Here is a 13,397-nt window from a genome sequence, read left to right as displayed (position 1 = left end):
CTATACAGTTCTTTAGGTAATTAGAGATTGCCCACATGAAACTATTGAATAAAAAAAAAAAAAAAGACTGAACTGCAGCTTTAAGAAAATGATGCTTCTGATGTAAGGGGTGCATGACTTGTCACAATGCACCATGTCGAGGGCACTCAATTTAAACATCCCCACGCGGGCAGATCCATCACAATTAAACATGTTTCATGCAAGACACTTCTGTTTATATATATATATATATATATATATATAAAAAAAAACGGGGCGCAAACAAAACCAACCAATAGTGAAAAGCGTTAGGGATAATAGCTTACACTATGCAGTAGGTGAGAATCTGGATGCTGTAATGATGATTCACTATGCAGTGGAAGAAAATATTGAATACTGGAATGGGGGAAAGGAAAAACAATAGTGTAATACTGTATATAAAAATTGTATGAATTGCACTCATAAACATAAGTTGATTAAGGCAGTGTGTTGATTAGTGATGTCCTGTCTCATACTCTCCTGGTCCCAGGTAGAGTCTTGGGTTTGTTCCAACAGGAGGGAGTAAAAGTCTGTACTGTAGTAGTCCTATCACTGTGCTTTCTCTGTGCTCCGCTGTGACTACTTCCTGGTTTCGACGTCGTGACATCGCCCGCAATGACGCTCTCAAGGCTGGAATCCGGATGTGCAGTCAGAGTAGCCTGCACTAACAGGCAATAGAGACAGGCAGTGGAGATAGGCGCCGTACAGGCTCTCTGGAGTATAAACAGACTTCCTGACTCCTGGCACACCCAATCCCATGCGTTTCGTTCTGTGATAGAACTTCCTCAGGGAAATTCCAACTATTGGTTGGTTTCGTTTCCCCCCCTCATTTGTTTTTTTTTCTGTATCTTTTAGACAGAAGGACTGTGTCAATTTGTGTGCTGCACCACTGCCTCCCACTTATTTTCACATTTTTTGTTTGTTTCATATTAATTTGCGCTCAATATTCCCTCCTCTACTTCTGTTACATACCTCATATTTTGCCCGTGTGTGTTGGTTTACGTAGCAAAAAAACAGTAGGACATTTAAGGAGAACATGAATGAATATCGGCCTAGTATTTGATTGGCTCTTAGAAAATGAGAAACCAGTTGTGAAGCATTTTCTCACCAAAAGGACACCAATTACCCAATTTACCACGTGGATGTTCCAACACAAAGGGGAGACAAACGCTTTCTCCTACAATGGGGAGCAATATGGATTTTTGATTCTTATACAGCAATACTGCGTGGCCTTAATGATGAACGAAGATTTTCAACTTCTCTAAGATTATGGTCAATGGTAAGGACATGAGTTATTACACATAATACTTACCTGACTAACTATAATTACGTTATTGGTTGATGTGATGTCCACTCTTCATTTCCAACTATGAACTTTGTTCACCAGCGCTATTCCTTTGTTATATAGTCTGTATCATTACAAATTAGGCTTTTAAGTTATCACCTACACGGATTGCATAACCAATATATATTGATCTATATTAATATATGCGAAAGCACGTGGTAATTTTTTTATTTGTATGTAGTACCAGTCCTGTCCGTATCATTGTCACGCGAGACAATAACTTTTAACACTCTCCCACCGGGATCACTATCACCAGACAGGACACAATAGTTGAATATACGAAAGTTTATTCTGGCAAGCCAGCAAACACACAAATAACACAATCACAATGTAACACTCACCAACTGGGGGCTTGCGGGGGAACAATCTAGTCTCAACTAGGTAGAGGGGCCTGCGTCAGTAGGCTTGCGATGTACAGCCCCTTCTCCGGCTTCAGTGATATTCCAGACAAAGCACTTTCAAACAGCCCACCAGAAGTAACGTCACAGTCTGTCTCCGAAACTTGTCTGCTACTCTGATCGGCCGTGCTCATTAAATAGCCCTCGGTCTCTTATCTTTTTATTGGAGCAGAGGCTGCCGGCCAATCAGAGCACAGATCGTGACGGTGCAGGCAATCAGAGGAGGGGGTCACCCATCGGGGAGTGTGCTGCTGGTAAGCGGGAAATTCAAATTGGCCAATTAGAATCGTGCCTACGGGGCTGAGGCACGGCAACAGTTCCCCTGGCAAGCCCAATACCCAGTGGGGAAGGCGCCCCAGCGTCTCGGAGAACTAAGGCTCTGCATCACTGAGAACCAGTTCCCGGGACCTGAATCACAGCCCTTCCCCGCTCACCATTGTCCAGGTACTCAAGCCGCTCCCAAGCTCTGTCACAAACTGGCATTTCCCTGTATGCAGCACAAGTAAGTGAATTACTGAGTCTGCATACAGAGAAATGCTAGCAACACAACGGACCATGCTGGCTTACTAACTGTGTGGGGAAAAACACTGACACAGGGAATAAAAGTGCTTTATACAATCCCAGTTCCCCAGGACACACAGTTTCCCCCATCCAGATATCACACAGTGATAAAAGGTCTCTTCTGGAACGAAATACATTACATACAGACCAAAATGAGCTTCAGAGGCGGCCATTGCACACGGGTTTAGGGCAGTCAGTCGGGCTTCACCTTTATTATGTGAGGCTGGCTGCCCCTACCATTGCAATAATCACCCGCTTACTTCTTATGTGTCTCAAGTTACTGGTATTCACAAACTAATAGTTTATGCAATAGAGATATGATCCAAATAAGTCGTACATGAGAGTGTTAAATGGTGGCTGTAGATATTAACGCATGCTCGTCCTGTACGTACTTGCTGCCTTTAGTAGTGTCCGAGGCAGGTTTTTATGTCACGTGCTCAAAGGTACTGTCAGCATTGGATGATCCTATTACTCTAGTTGCTCAACTCTAGTCCTCAAGTCCCCCTCCCTCCCCCAACTGGACAGATTTTCAGGATAATCAAGCTTCAGAACATATGGCTCAACCAGAGGCTCAGTTGGGATATCCTAAAAACCTTACCTGTTGGGGGGTTTGAGGACTGGAGTTCAGAACCTCTGGTTTAATCAGCTCAATAACAGGACAGGGTTTCTAGTAAATCCACTACCTCCAAATAGAGATGAGATCTTTAGTCAGCAGGAGCATCCATTTTTGACCAACGTGCATCGCTATTTTGGCATACATGACCCTTGAAATATACGAGACGTGGTTATGTCTCCTAGTGGTCTAGTGCCCTGTTGACATTGGAGATTGAAAGGTAAACAAACTACCCCTAAAGATGAGATGCTTACTATATTTGGCACATATCTCGCTAGTATATTTTTCTATATTTACTTAAAATTTGCTCCAATTATTTTTATAAATATTGTGCTCAGTATCTATTAAAACATGATGTACTTCTATGAGTATTATTACTCCTGTAAATGTATATATATGTGTGCGATATAGTTAGCCTATTCTGATAACCAGTGGTTGACAAATCACCAAAAAATCTACTCGCCACACAAAAAAATCTACTCGCCACCTAGTACCAAACGTGTGCTGCTTGGGCCAATATTTACGGGGGTTAAATCCACTCGCCCGGGGCGAGCAAATGTATAGGTTTGTCGAACACTGCTGATAACTAAAGAAGCAATATTACACTCCCCCCTTTTTCTTATTTGTACATGTAAAAAATGTGGGAATGTATAATTCTACAGTACATTCTTACCCAAGGCTGCTGCCCCGCTGGCGCTGACGGCGCTCATGTTTGAGAGCGGTGACATCACCAGTTCTCCAAGCATGAGCGCCAGGTGTCCGCGCTATTTCAGAAGCGTGCGTAGGGGGAGGTTGCTTGCAGGGAAGCTGAGCGCGCTACAAAATATCTTTTTTTTTTGTTTTATCTAAGCACCAATCATGGGTGAGTGAAAGCACGCAAACCGCGTGAGCGGGGACTCTTGCAGATATACATTTATGTGATTAAAAAGCAGCAAGCACCGCGCGCTCAGCACCAGCGGGGCCGCAGCCTAAGCTGGCAATAGTTTGGTGCTCTTGTTATAAAATGTGTAAAAATCCTTATGGTGTTACTAACACAATGGCTGCTTCATTCAGTGTAAATCTGCAGCTGCTATGTATCCTTATATTACTAAAGAAACATGCACGTGGGACTCCCTCTCTTTAGGGGTTTTAATAGGGCACGTGGGATCCCTTCTTTGGGGGGAGTTTAATAGGGCAGACAAAACCATTACTGGGATAGTCTATGTAGGACAAGTGGGGTCTCCCTCCCTGTACTTGGGACCCATTCCAGGGTGGGGGACCCCTCTCTTTAAAAACGTAATAAACCAAGGTGAGCTCAATGGGCTTCTTCTTGGGCGAGTCCCCCCCCCACACTATACCTGAGACGGACACCAATAGGGCGCGACTCCTGTATTTAGGGCCAACATGAGGTTACACCGCCGCTCCCTGTCACTCGGGTCCCTCAGCCCTCACACCCGCGATGTCAGCGCTTCTCACCTCCGCCCAGCGGCGCTCGGCTCTTTATTACATGTCTCCCGCCGGTTTCAGTCCCGGACGTCTTCAATATGGTGCCCTGTCCGCGCCCCCGCCGAGCCCGGGCGCTATAAATATGGCGCACACCCAGTCCCGGAGACATTGAGTTACTGGGCGGTTACTAGGGCTTCAGGAAGCTCGTAGCTCCACCCACTTTACCGACGGACATGACCCCGCGAGGAGCGACACGTGACTTCCAATGTTAATGAGGGAAACCGTTATTATTCTAATTTTCTTATGTTAATGAGGGGAAAGAAGACCCAATAACACTTATTATAAATATTTATGTTAATGAGGGGAACTGAGACCCATTAGTTCATATTATAATGTACTATGTTAACGAGAGGAAATGGGACCCAATAACAAATAATCACTATAATATATTATGTTATTTGAGACCCTATAACTATTACTAAGTCAATTAGTCAAATACAGCTCACTTACACTGTTAATTAACCCCTCGGGTGAGAGGAGCCACCAATGCACTGTGGCCTGGTACTACAGGGGTTAAGTGTAAATGTGACCCAATGACAATGAATATGTTGATAAAGAGACCTGAAAATAAATGTAAATTAAGCAAATATATGTCACGGGAAATATATTTGTAATGAGGGAAAATTGACGCATTGACATGGAATATGTTAATTAACGCGGGACTTGTTATTGACAATATCTAATAAATATGCAAAGTAATGATGTATTGTGTTAACAGTAAGGCAAATTACCCAATGCCAATTAACATGTCCCATTAACAAGTGCAATTAGCAACAATACATCTCTATTCACAGTGAATAAATGGCATGTAATATGTTCATTAGGTAAATGTACCTGACATATGTCTTATTAATAACAAATATATGAGTGACGTGACGTTATTTTGACAGACATTGGGACTAAGAAATGACGGGAGAAACCCTTGGTAAATCGGAAAAAATATTCAGCAAAATCTCATGGGATTTGCTGATGTCTGAACATTTCCGCCAGAAACCCTACTAACAAGGGACACCGCAAAATAGGTCCACTTCAGGGCGTTTGTCATAGTGGGATACAGGTGCTTACACGCAGGCAACTACATGCTATGCAAGCCCAGTAACACCTACCATTTATTATATGCAAAATATCAAGTAATCAATAAACTCCTTGTATATCCGCATCTATTTGTTTATATTAATGTATACCAATAGAAGTCGTGATAACTTCCCCATAATACGCAGATCATTTATCAAATCAGTAATCAGTCTTCAATCTGCTGTAAGATGGAGATTCCGAGCTTGAACCAATAGGAAACAGTCAGTAGAGCGCGTATCAGCTCTCACATACAGGCAGAAATAGGTGTATGCCTGTTTTTAGTAGGTACATGACGTAAAATACGTACGCCTGGTTTTAGTAGGTACAGGATGTAAAAATAGGTACAGTACCTTCTAAGTAGGCATAGTTAGAGGGTATGGCCCCAGTGTTTACAAATAAATAAGTTCAACTGCTACTACTGAGTCCAAAAAAAAGGGTACTCAGTAGTAGCGGTTGAACTTATTTATTTGTTCTATACAGGACTCTAATCATGCATCAGGGACCCTTTACCATTGTGGATTCCGGATTGCTTTTATCTAACGGCTGAGTATTACCCGTTTTCATAGTGGTTATTGTACCACCTTTTTATTGGAGTATTTGCCTGTGCTAGCATCTATATGCCAACCAATTGATGGGGTTATTATTAGGCTGTGTGGGCTATTCACAGGTAAATCTCTTTCGAGTCCAATTATTATTTTTTCTTTGTTACAGTGGGTATTATATTTTTGTATTTTTTATTTTACCCTTTTGACCCTTTGATTTATGCATTATTTAATATGCCATGCACCTTAAAAACAGATTCTAGGAGCAGAACCGTGAGATTAAAGTAGAGGTTCAGTTTCTGTAGAGTCACACCCTCACATCACAGACAGAAAAAAATAAAAGTATACAAAGCCCAGACATTTATAGGACATTAGAGCAAATATTTTTTGTAGATTTTTTTTCTTCTACTTTACACATTTTATTTCAAATCCCAAAATTAGTTTACGGTGATTGAATGTAAACAAATTTTGGGGGGTGTTTTTGTTTTACACGTAACGTTGAACTATGCAATTAAAGGGGCAGAGTTCGAATCAAAGTCCTTCATTCCATTAAAGCGCGAATGGTGCATATTACAGGTTAGGGAGGAGGCATCATGGGTGATATTCAAATATAAAGATGGCACCTCCAGAGGAAATTACATTAATTCCATACTGATTCAGCAGCAAAATGTTCCTGATTTATAGAAGAAATTACCCAGGCACAGGTCACTGTTGGCAATGTGTTTAAGGATTTGCAATACCCGGCTGATTAAAGATACACAGATCATGCATATCAAGTCAGAGTGAACTATAATCGGCTATGCCGCTCCCCTGCCTCCTTTCTGGAAATGAATGTATCCATACAAAATATAATGCAGCCCAAACATAACCACACGTGGATATTACCCAGCAGAGACTGCCTTTAATTCCAAGGTTATAACCCAAAGGCGAGACTTTCCCTACCAGGGCCTGAAGGGACTTTAGCAGTCCCAAAATCTTGCAATTCTCTTGTAACAATAGCCATTAAAAAAAAGTATCAACTTTACCTTACGTTTCAGAAGCATTTCTCACTGCAAGGTCTCTAACGCACCAGACATTGAATTAGGAAAACCACAATAAAAGTGGTTGAGGAGGTGGTTTACGGGTATATTAAACCCAACAGGCACTGTTGAAATTGATGCGTTTGTGGGACTGCGCTACATACTTTGCCTTAGCATTAATAAGGATAACAGGGCACTTATGAGTCTCCCAGTCTTTGTGCCAGAGTGGCCTTGTGTACAAGGCATTGGCTTTTGAAGTGGAAGGCTGTGTTGTAGAGACCCAGCTGTGTTGTAGAGTCCCAGCTGTGCATAACTTTATTCCAACCCAAAGTCCCAGTCTCTCGCTTTGTGACGTTGAGATAATTAGGGCAAGAATGTAACATTTCTGGGTTCACATGCGCTATACTGGCAATTTTCTAAAATATATGCTGTAGCCAGGATTTTTAGGGAATGGCTTAAACCCCTCTGGTGGTGAAGGAATTAAACAGAGCTGTCTCATCAAGGTTTTATAGGTTACTGTAAGGCTGTTTGAGTTCTTGCACTTCTTAGGGTACAACTAAGAACTCCGTACAGGGATTAGGAAATGTAGTACTGCGGCTGCATTACCAATTGTGGAGTGGGGTAAATATTTGTATTACATTTCTTTAACTAAAGCCAATTTATTGTAGTCGAGATATAAATTAATTTGTCTTTGCTTGGGATTTAGATACCTTCTGTCCCCCACAAAAACACCACAGGGGTAAACAGCAGATACAGGATGTCAAGGTTTGTGATTGGCAACGCTAGTCCTGCTAATTATCTGAACAGAAATATCTCCTTGTTAGAGGGGGGAAATGTCACATTAATGTCAGTATGTAACAGCGCAAAAGCAGATAGCACAGAGCTAGAGAAGAAAGACCATTGGAAAGGATGGCGTCTCTATTTCAAAGAGAAGCGACAGTTCCCAGCAAAGAAACTTGAAGATTGGTGGCACTGTCCAAAAGGAGATACCTTTGTTAGACCGATTTGATATTTGTTTTCTTCATTGGCATTTGGTTTGGTTGGGCGCCATCTCTGCAGTTTTCATATGTGTTGTATTCACTACGCAAAGGGGAAACACAACTACCATTGCAGAAAACTATCAGAGAAAACACCGAAATGTTTTTTTTTTAAAGTAGATTCTATAATGTAACTGTAGATATCGTTCTGTCTTTATTGCAATTGAAATGGACGATAATAATTTACAGTATAGATTTCTAAAAGGGAGCCTGGATCTATTTGAAATCAAGTAGTGCAAATGAATGCAACACTGTTGGCCCTGGAGAAATTTAGATTTGTTGCAAGTTGGGATTGCTTTTAATGAGGGTTCTTGGATGTAATATTTGTGTACACGATATTAAATCTATAAGAACTCTCCCGCGGGACCATTAAATTGTACAACATTTTATAACAAAGCTCCTTATTAAACCAGTCAATGGTGGGAAAAACCACCTACCCTTCTGACAGCAAATAAATAAATTTCTCCAGGAGCTTCTTGAACTGATCACATCTGGAATTCCCCCCCCCACCCGTAAATCAAAACATTAATTTGCTTCTGATGTGTTGCATCATTCTCTCAGACTTTTGCTTGATATATTAGGCCCATAAAACTGCATAAGGGGTTTGAGAAGCCCTTCAATTTAAGAAGCGTAATATACCATCTCCTTTAAAAAACAAACAAAAAAGACTATTCTAAAGATATGAGGTACAGAAATTAATTAATTCACCACAATTAAGGGACAGACCAAAAGATAGACCAGATAAGATTTAGAAGAGCAAGTTTGGACAGAAAAGATTTGGCCCCAACTTTCCAGGAGACCATTTAAAGTTTGATGCTGTGATTGCAAACATTCCTCAGCAGATGTTTGAGCAATATACCATGTAATAATCAATCATTTCAGTGCTGGGAGGGTTCAGAACAAGTGAACTGCCTGCACAAAGATAATGGCAACAGACATGCTGAAGGGGGTCAACTGTATTTAAAGGGTCAGTCCCTTCCAAGACCAAAGGGAACCAATGGCAGCAGGAGTGCAGAATCTATTTAGGATGGAGGTGCAGCACCCCAAGCATTTCTAGTTCCATCCCCCATGATTGGCAGTGAAAAGTTTAAGGGGTCACATAAGTGATTGATGCCTTATTTACCAAAATCTAACACCTATACATACATATTAATCATGTTCAAATATAAACATGGTGAGCGGAGAGTTAGGCGAGGTTTCATTTCCTCTGCCTACTCCCATTTCCCAATTTGATTGTAAACATGTTTGCAAGAGATTTTTAGGCTGGCTACATCTAACTGCACCTACAAGAGCTTGTACAGCTAGGGTCAGGATAAGTATGAAGCCAAATAACCCTTCCAGGCCCTATTTATAAAACTTTTCAGAATATATACACGCTCATGCCTTAGTTTCACCTTGCCAGGGGCAAGGTGTACACACACACACGTGTTAAAATAGCCCTAAGCAAGGTCATCTTTGCCAGGTTCTACAGCAGATAAGATCCAGTTTCCAGAAGGAGGGGCCCAGAGGACAGAATTAAAGGAAGCAGAAATCAATCCATGAAAACATTGCTTTGTAGCAGAGGCAAAGACATGGAAGTATGGATAGAAGCTATAGGAACAGAAGCAAGAGCCCCTCTGTTCCCCCAACTTAACACTATATTAAAGGGTCCTTCTTTGAACTGAAGTCTAAGATTATACAAAACTGACACCTTGTATTTCCTAAATCACAACATAACTTTCTTGGAAAAATTAAGCTGGTATTTCATAGACACCAATGAACTAATTAGATGACTGATGTGTTTAGTAAATTAAAAGAACTGAGATTTAACTTTAATGAATAAATTGATAGTTTTGTGATTGTACTTTGGCTTTTTTTTTTAAGCTCTTAGTGGGGGACCCACGCAGAGCGACCCCATAATAACAGTCATCAAAAGATTCCAGGGTTTGTGTATAAATTCAGAATATGAATTAAAAAAAAAAAAAAAAAAAAGGAATCCACACCGACAGCACCCAAGGGACCAGTATATAAAAAAACTTTCCTGTGTGTATTTGCAGACTCCCCTGGACCTGGTGCCACATATTCAATTCCAATGAATTGAATATGAATTCAATATGTGGCACCAGGTCCAAGGGGAGGAGACTGGGATAAACGTCTCTACAGAGAGAATGTAGATGGATATTCCAATTACAAACACAGAGTACAGATGGTTTAAATGAAGGTTTTATTTTCTCAGCATATTTATAAATATTGAAAATCATATATCAATTTCTTTATATACAAAATAAATACTAAATATATTACTTATGAAATCTCTATACATAAAATGTGTCTTTGTGTGTTTATTTATTCATTTATTATTGATTTCAAAGGATACGGATATTTATAATTTCTTATAATTTCTTATATTTTTTTTACAATATATTCACGTTTATTAAACTAACTTTATATATTTCATTCACTTTAACAAATATTAGTTTTAAATTTTATTATCACAATTATAATATAATATTAGTATCACAATTAATTATTATAATTTTGTTATATTAGATATTAGGTATAAATATATTAAATTAGTCTGGTTCGCATTGCCCATTAGGGGCGAATCAAGTTAGATAGAATCACTCCTACATATGGCACACATTAACACTTATCACCTTTTTGATATATTGATTTATTCATATTAAATTTTTATTTTATTCATATCATTGTCGACTCTGAATATCATCTCAGGAAATCCCATGTGTACAATATTCTACCATTCTACTCATCTGTTCAGCTCCCTATATATGGAAGTATCTCTCCACATAGGAGACATGGCGACCTAAAAGAAGAGACAAAAGATTTAAACCAGCATTTTGCTACATACCTATATACTATTCTACTCATAAAAAGTGATAAACATGAATTTCCAAATCTAAAAACCAATTTGGATAAACTTACCAAAGAAATCAAAGAACGTAACATAAGAAATATCTAAGGGACTTTGCAGATTTTAGAGATGGAAATATATTTAAATATAGAACACGCCCATATAAGAATAAATCACAAATATATCGAGAGTCATCAAGTGAATGGGAGGCATCTGCAAGTGACTTAGAACCAGAAGCAGGAACAAGTACAATAGATACAATATACACTACGGACCCCAATATCCCCCCCTCATTACTTTTACCACAAAGAAACAAAACTCGTTTTTTAGAAGCTCCAGGTGCATAAACACACCCCCCTTTAAAAGAAAAACCAGAAGGGGAAAGGGATGACTACTTAAGGAACAGAGAGAAATGGGGTTATCAAGAGAGAGGAGGACAGAGGAGACGTTATCGGACCAAAAAGAATCGCAGGTAATCAATCTGTCCCTAAAAATATTAAATCCTGATCATATTTAGGTACTATCTAAGGGTTTATCTTTTTGTCCAACAAACAAAATAGATATTTTTGAAACGGTCAAAGACCTCAATCTTTTCCCCCGAAAATTAATGTTACATAAATTCTTTAGTTGACGCATGCACATACGGAATCAAAACACACAATTTGAACATTTTGATTTAAAAGATGAACATACTCTCAAAATTCTAAATGACCTCTTTGAGGAAAATGAAAGAACTCCAGGGGAGGGTCCTTTCGCGGACCTAAAAAATAAATCTTCCTTTATGCCTCCACCTCAAACATGTAACAATGCAGACGTTTTTACAAAAATGGTTACCAAAGACCTTAAAAATCTCTGCATCAACAAAAGCAGACAGAATTTAACATACCATGAAAAATTGGCATTGAAAGATTTAGAGAATGATAAACAAATAACAATCAAACCCTCTGATAAAGGAGGAAATGTGGTAGTCTTGAATCAAATTGATTATATAACCGAGTGCATGCAAATACTATCAAATAAAAAATGTTATACAATTCTCAAAACAAATCCTACACAAACCTATTTTAAGTAACTAAATGCTATTTTACAAAAAGGACTGGAACAAAAACTCATCTCGAAAAACGAGTTTGAATTTATGCAAATTAAATCACCACAAATAGCTACTTTTTATCAATTACCCAAAATTCACAAGAATAAAAATCCCCCACCTGGTAGACCAATCATATCAGGTATCAATAATATTACCAGTAACATCAGTGTCTATTTAGATCATTTCCTAAGACCATCTGTTAGCGCTTTGCCGTCGTATATAAGAGACACAAAAGATGTCTTACTTAAACTGGAGGGTATAACTCTTGACCCCAATTCCTACTTAGTAGGATTAGACGTCGAAGGTCTCTACTCAAGGATACCCCATGAATACGGCATTAGAGCAGTGAAACATTTTCTCAAAGCGAGAGATGAAAATTCAAAATCACACAATGAACTTGTCCTACAACTTCTTGATTTTGTATTGAGCCATAACTATTTCTTATTCAACAAAACCATGTACCTACAGATACAGGGTACAGCCATGGGGACCACTTGCGCTCCCACCTATGCTAATTTATATCTAGGCTGGTGGGAGGAAGCAGTGGTCTTCATGGAGGAATTTGAAAGATACACTATACATATCATTAAATGGCTTAGATATATCGATGATTGTTATTGGTGTGGGATGGCACAGAAAAACTCCTCCAAGAATTTATCCTATTGTTAAATTCCAACGAACATAATCTCAAACTTACTTATCAAATAAGTAGAGATAAAATAGAGTTTCTGGATATTACAATCTCCAAATCTGAAAGAGGAGAGATTTATACGACTATATATCGAAAACCAACAGCAACTAATACTTTATTATTAGCGGAAAGCCACCACCCAAAACACATCATCGAGAATATTCCCATAGGACAATTTCAACGATTACGTCGAAACTGCTCAAAAATAGCTGAATATAAAAAACAAGCTAAAGATATGCAAAATAGATTCCAAACAATGGGATACAGAAAGAACAAAATACAAAAAGCTTACTACAAGGCGCTACAAATGGGTAGATATAAACTTTTAACTAACAAAAAACCCAAGAAACTGATCAAAATATAAGATTTATCAGTACTTTTTCTGATCAATCTTATCAAGTTAAAAAAATCCTCAATAAACATTGGGGTATTCTTCTAGAAGACCCAGATCTAAGATTGATATTAAAAGATCAACCGCAAATAGGGTATAGGAGAGCTAAAAACCTTAGAGACACATTGGTACATAGTCATTTCCAAGGACAACCTTCTAAAACATGGATGGGGGACAAACCTGTAGGGTCGTATCCATGCGCTCGATGTAAAGCATGTAATTTCATGACCAAAACTACAACCTTCACTAACTCTACGAAATCAAAAACATACACAATAAAGA

The 13,397-nt window shown here is 39.1% G+C and overlaps 2 protein-coding genes across 12 annotated transcripts in view; both read right to left on the bottom strand.

Moving 5' to 3' along the window:
- Window positions 1-4,629, bottom strand: part of LOC142503149 (membrane cofactor protein-like) — a 58,023-nt gene extending 53,394 nt beyond the window's left edge. For 3 of the 6 annotated variants that reach the window (XR_012803948.1, XR_012803949.1, XM_075615220.1), the window contains exon 1: window positions 4,391-4,596. Coding sequence is in view for 3 of the 6 variants with exons in the window: in XM_075615220.1 (XP_075471335.1) it covers window positions 4,391-4,529 (139 nt within the window). In the remaining 3 variants the exon portion in view is untranslated. Of the gene's footprint in view, window positions 1-4,272; window positions 4,350-4,390 lie in introns of those variants that run through there. The other 3 variants (XM_075615222.1, XM_075615223.1, XM_075615224.1) reach the window with 3 other exon arrangements.
- Window positions 4,630-10,391: 5,762 nt separating this feature from the next.
- LOC142503147 (complement decay-accelerating factor-like) overlaps window positions 10,392-13,397 on the bottom strand; it is a 66,427-nt gene continuing 63,421 nt past the window's right edge. For 5 of the 6 annotated variants that reach the window (XR_012803944.1, XR_012803945.1, XR_012803946.1 and 2 more), the window contains one exon: window positions 10,393-10,895. Coding sequence is in view for 1 of the 6 variants with exons in the window: in XM_075615218.1 (XP_075471333.1) it covers window positions 10,847-10,895 (49 nt within the window). In the remaining 5 variants the exon portion in view is untranslated. Of the gene's footprint in view, window positions 10,896-13,397 lie in introns of all 6 variants that reach the window. The other variant, XR_012803947.1, reaches the window with a different exon arrangement.

The sequence above is a fragment of the Ascaphus truei genome, chromosome 9 (genome assembly GCF_040206685.1).
Source record: "Ascaphus truei isolate aAscTru1 chromosome 9, aAscTru1.hap1, whole genome shotgun sequence".
Classification (NCBI taxonomy): Eukaryota; Metazoa; Chordata; class Amphibia; order Anura; family Ascaphidae; genus Ascaphus; species Ascaphus truei.
The sequence above is the reverse complement of the archived record's forward strand: the minus strand, read 5'-3'. Positions and strand labels throughout refer to the sequence as shown.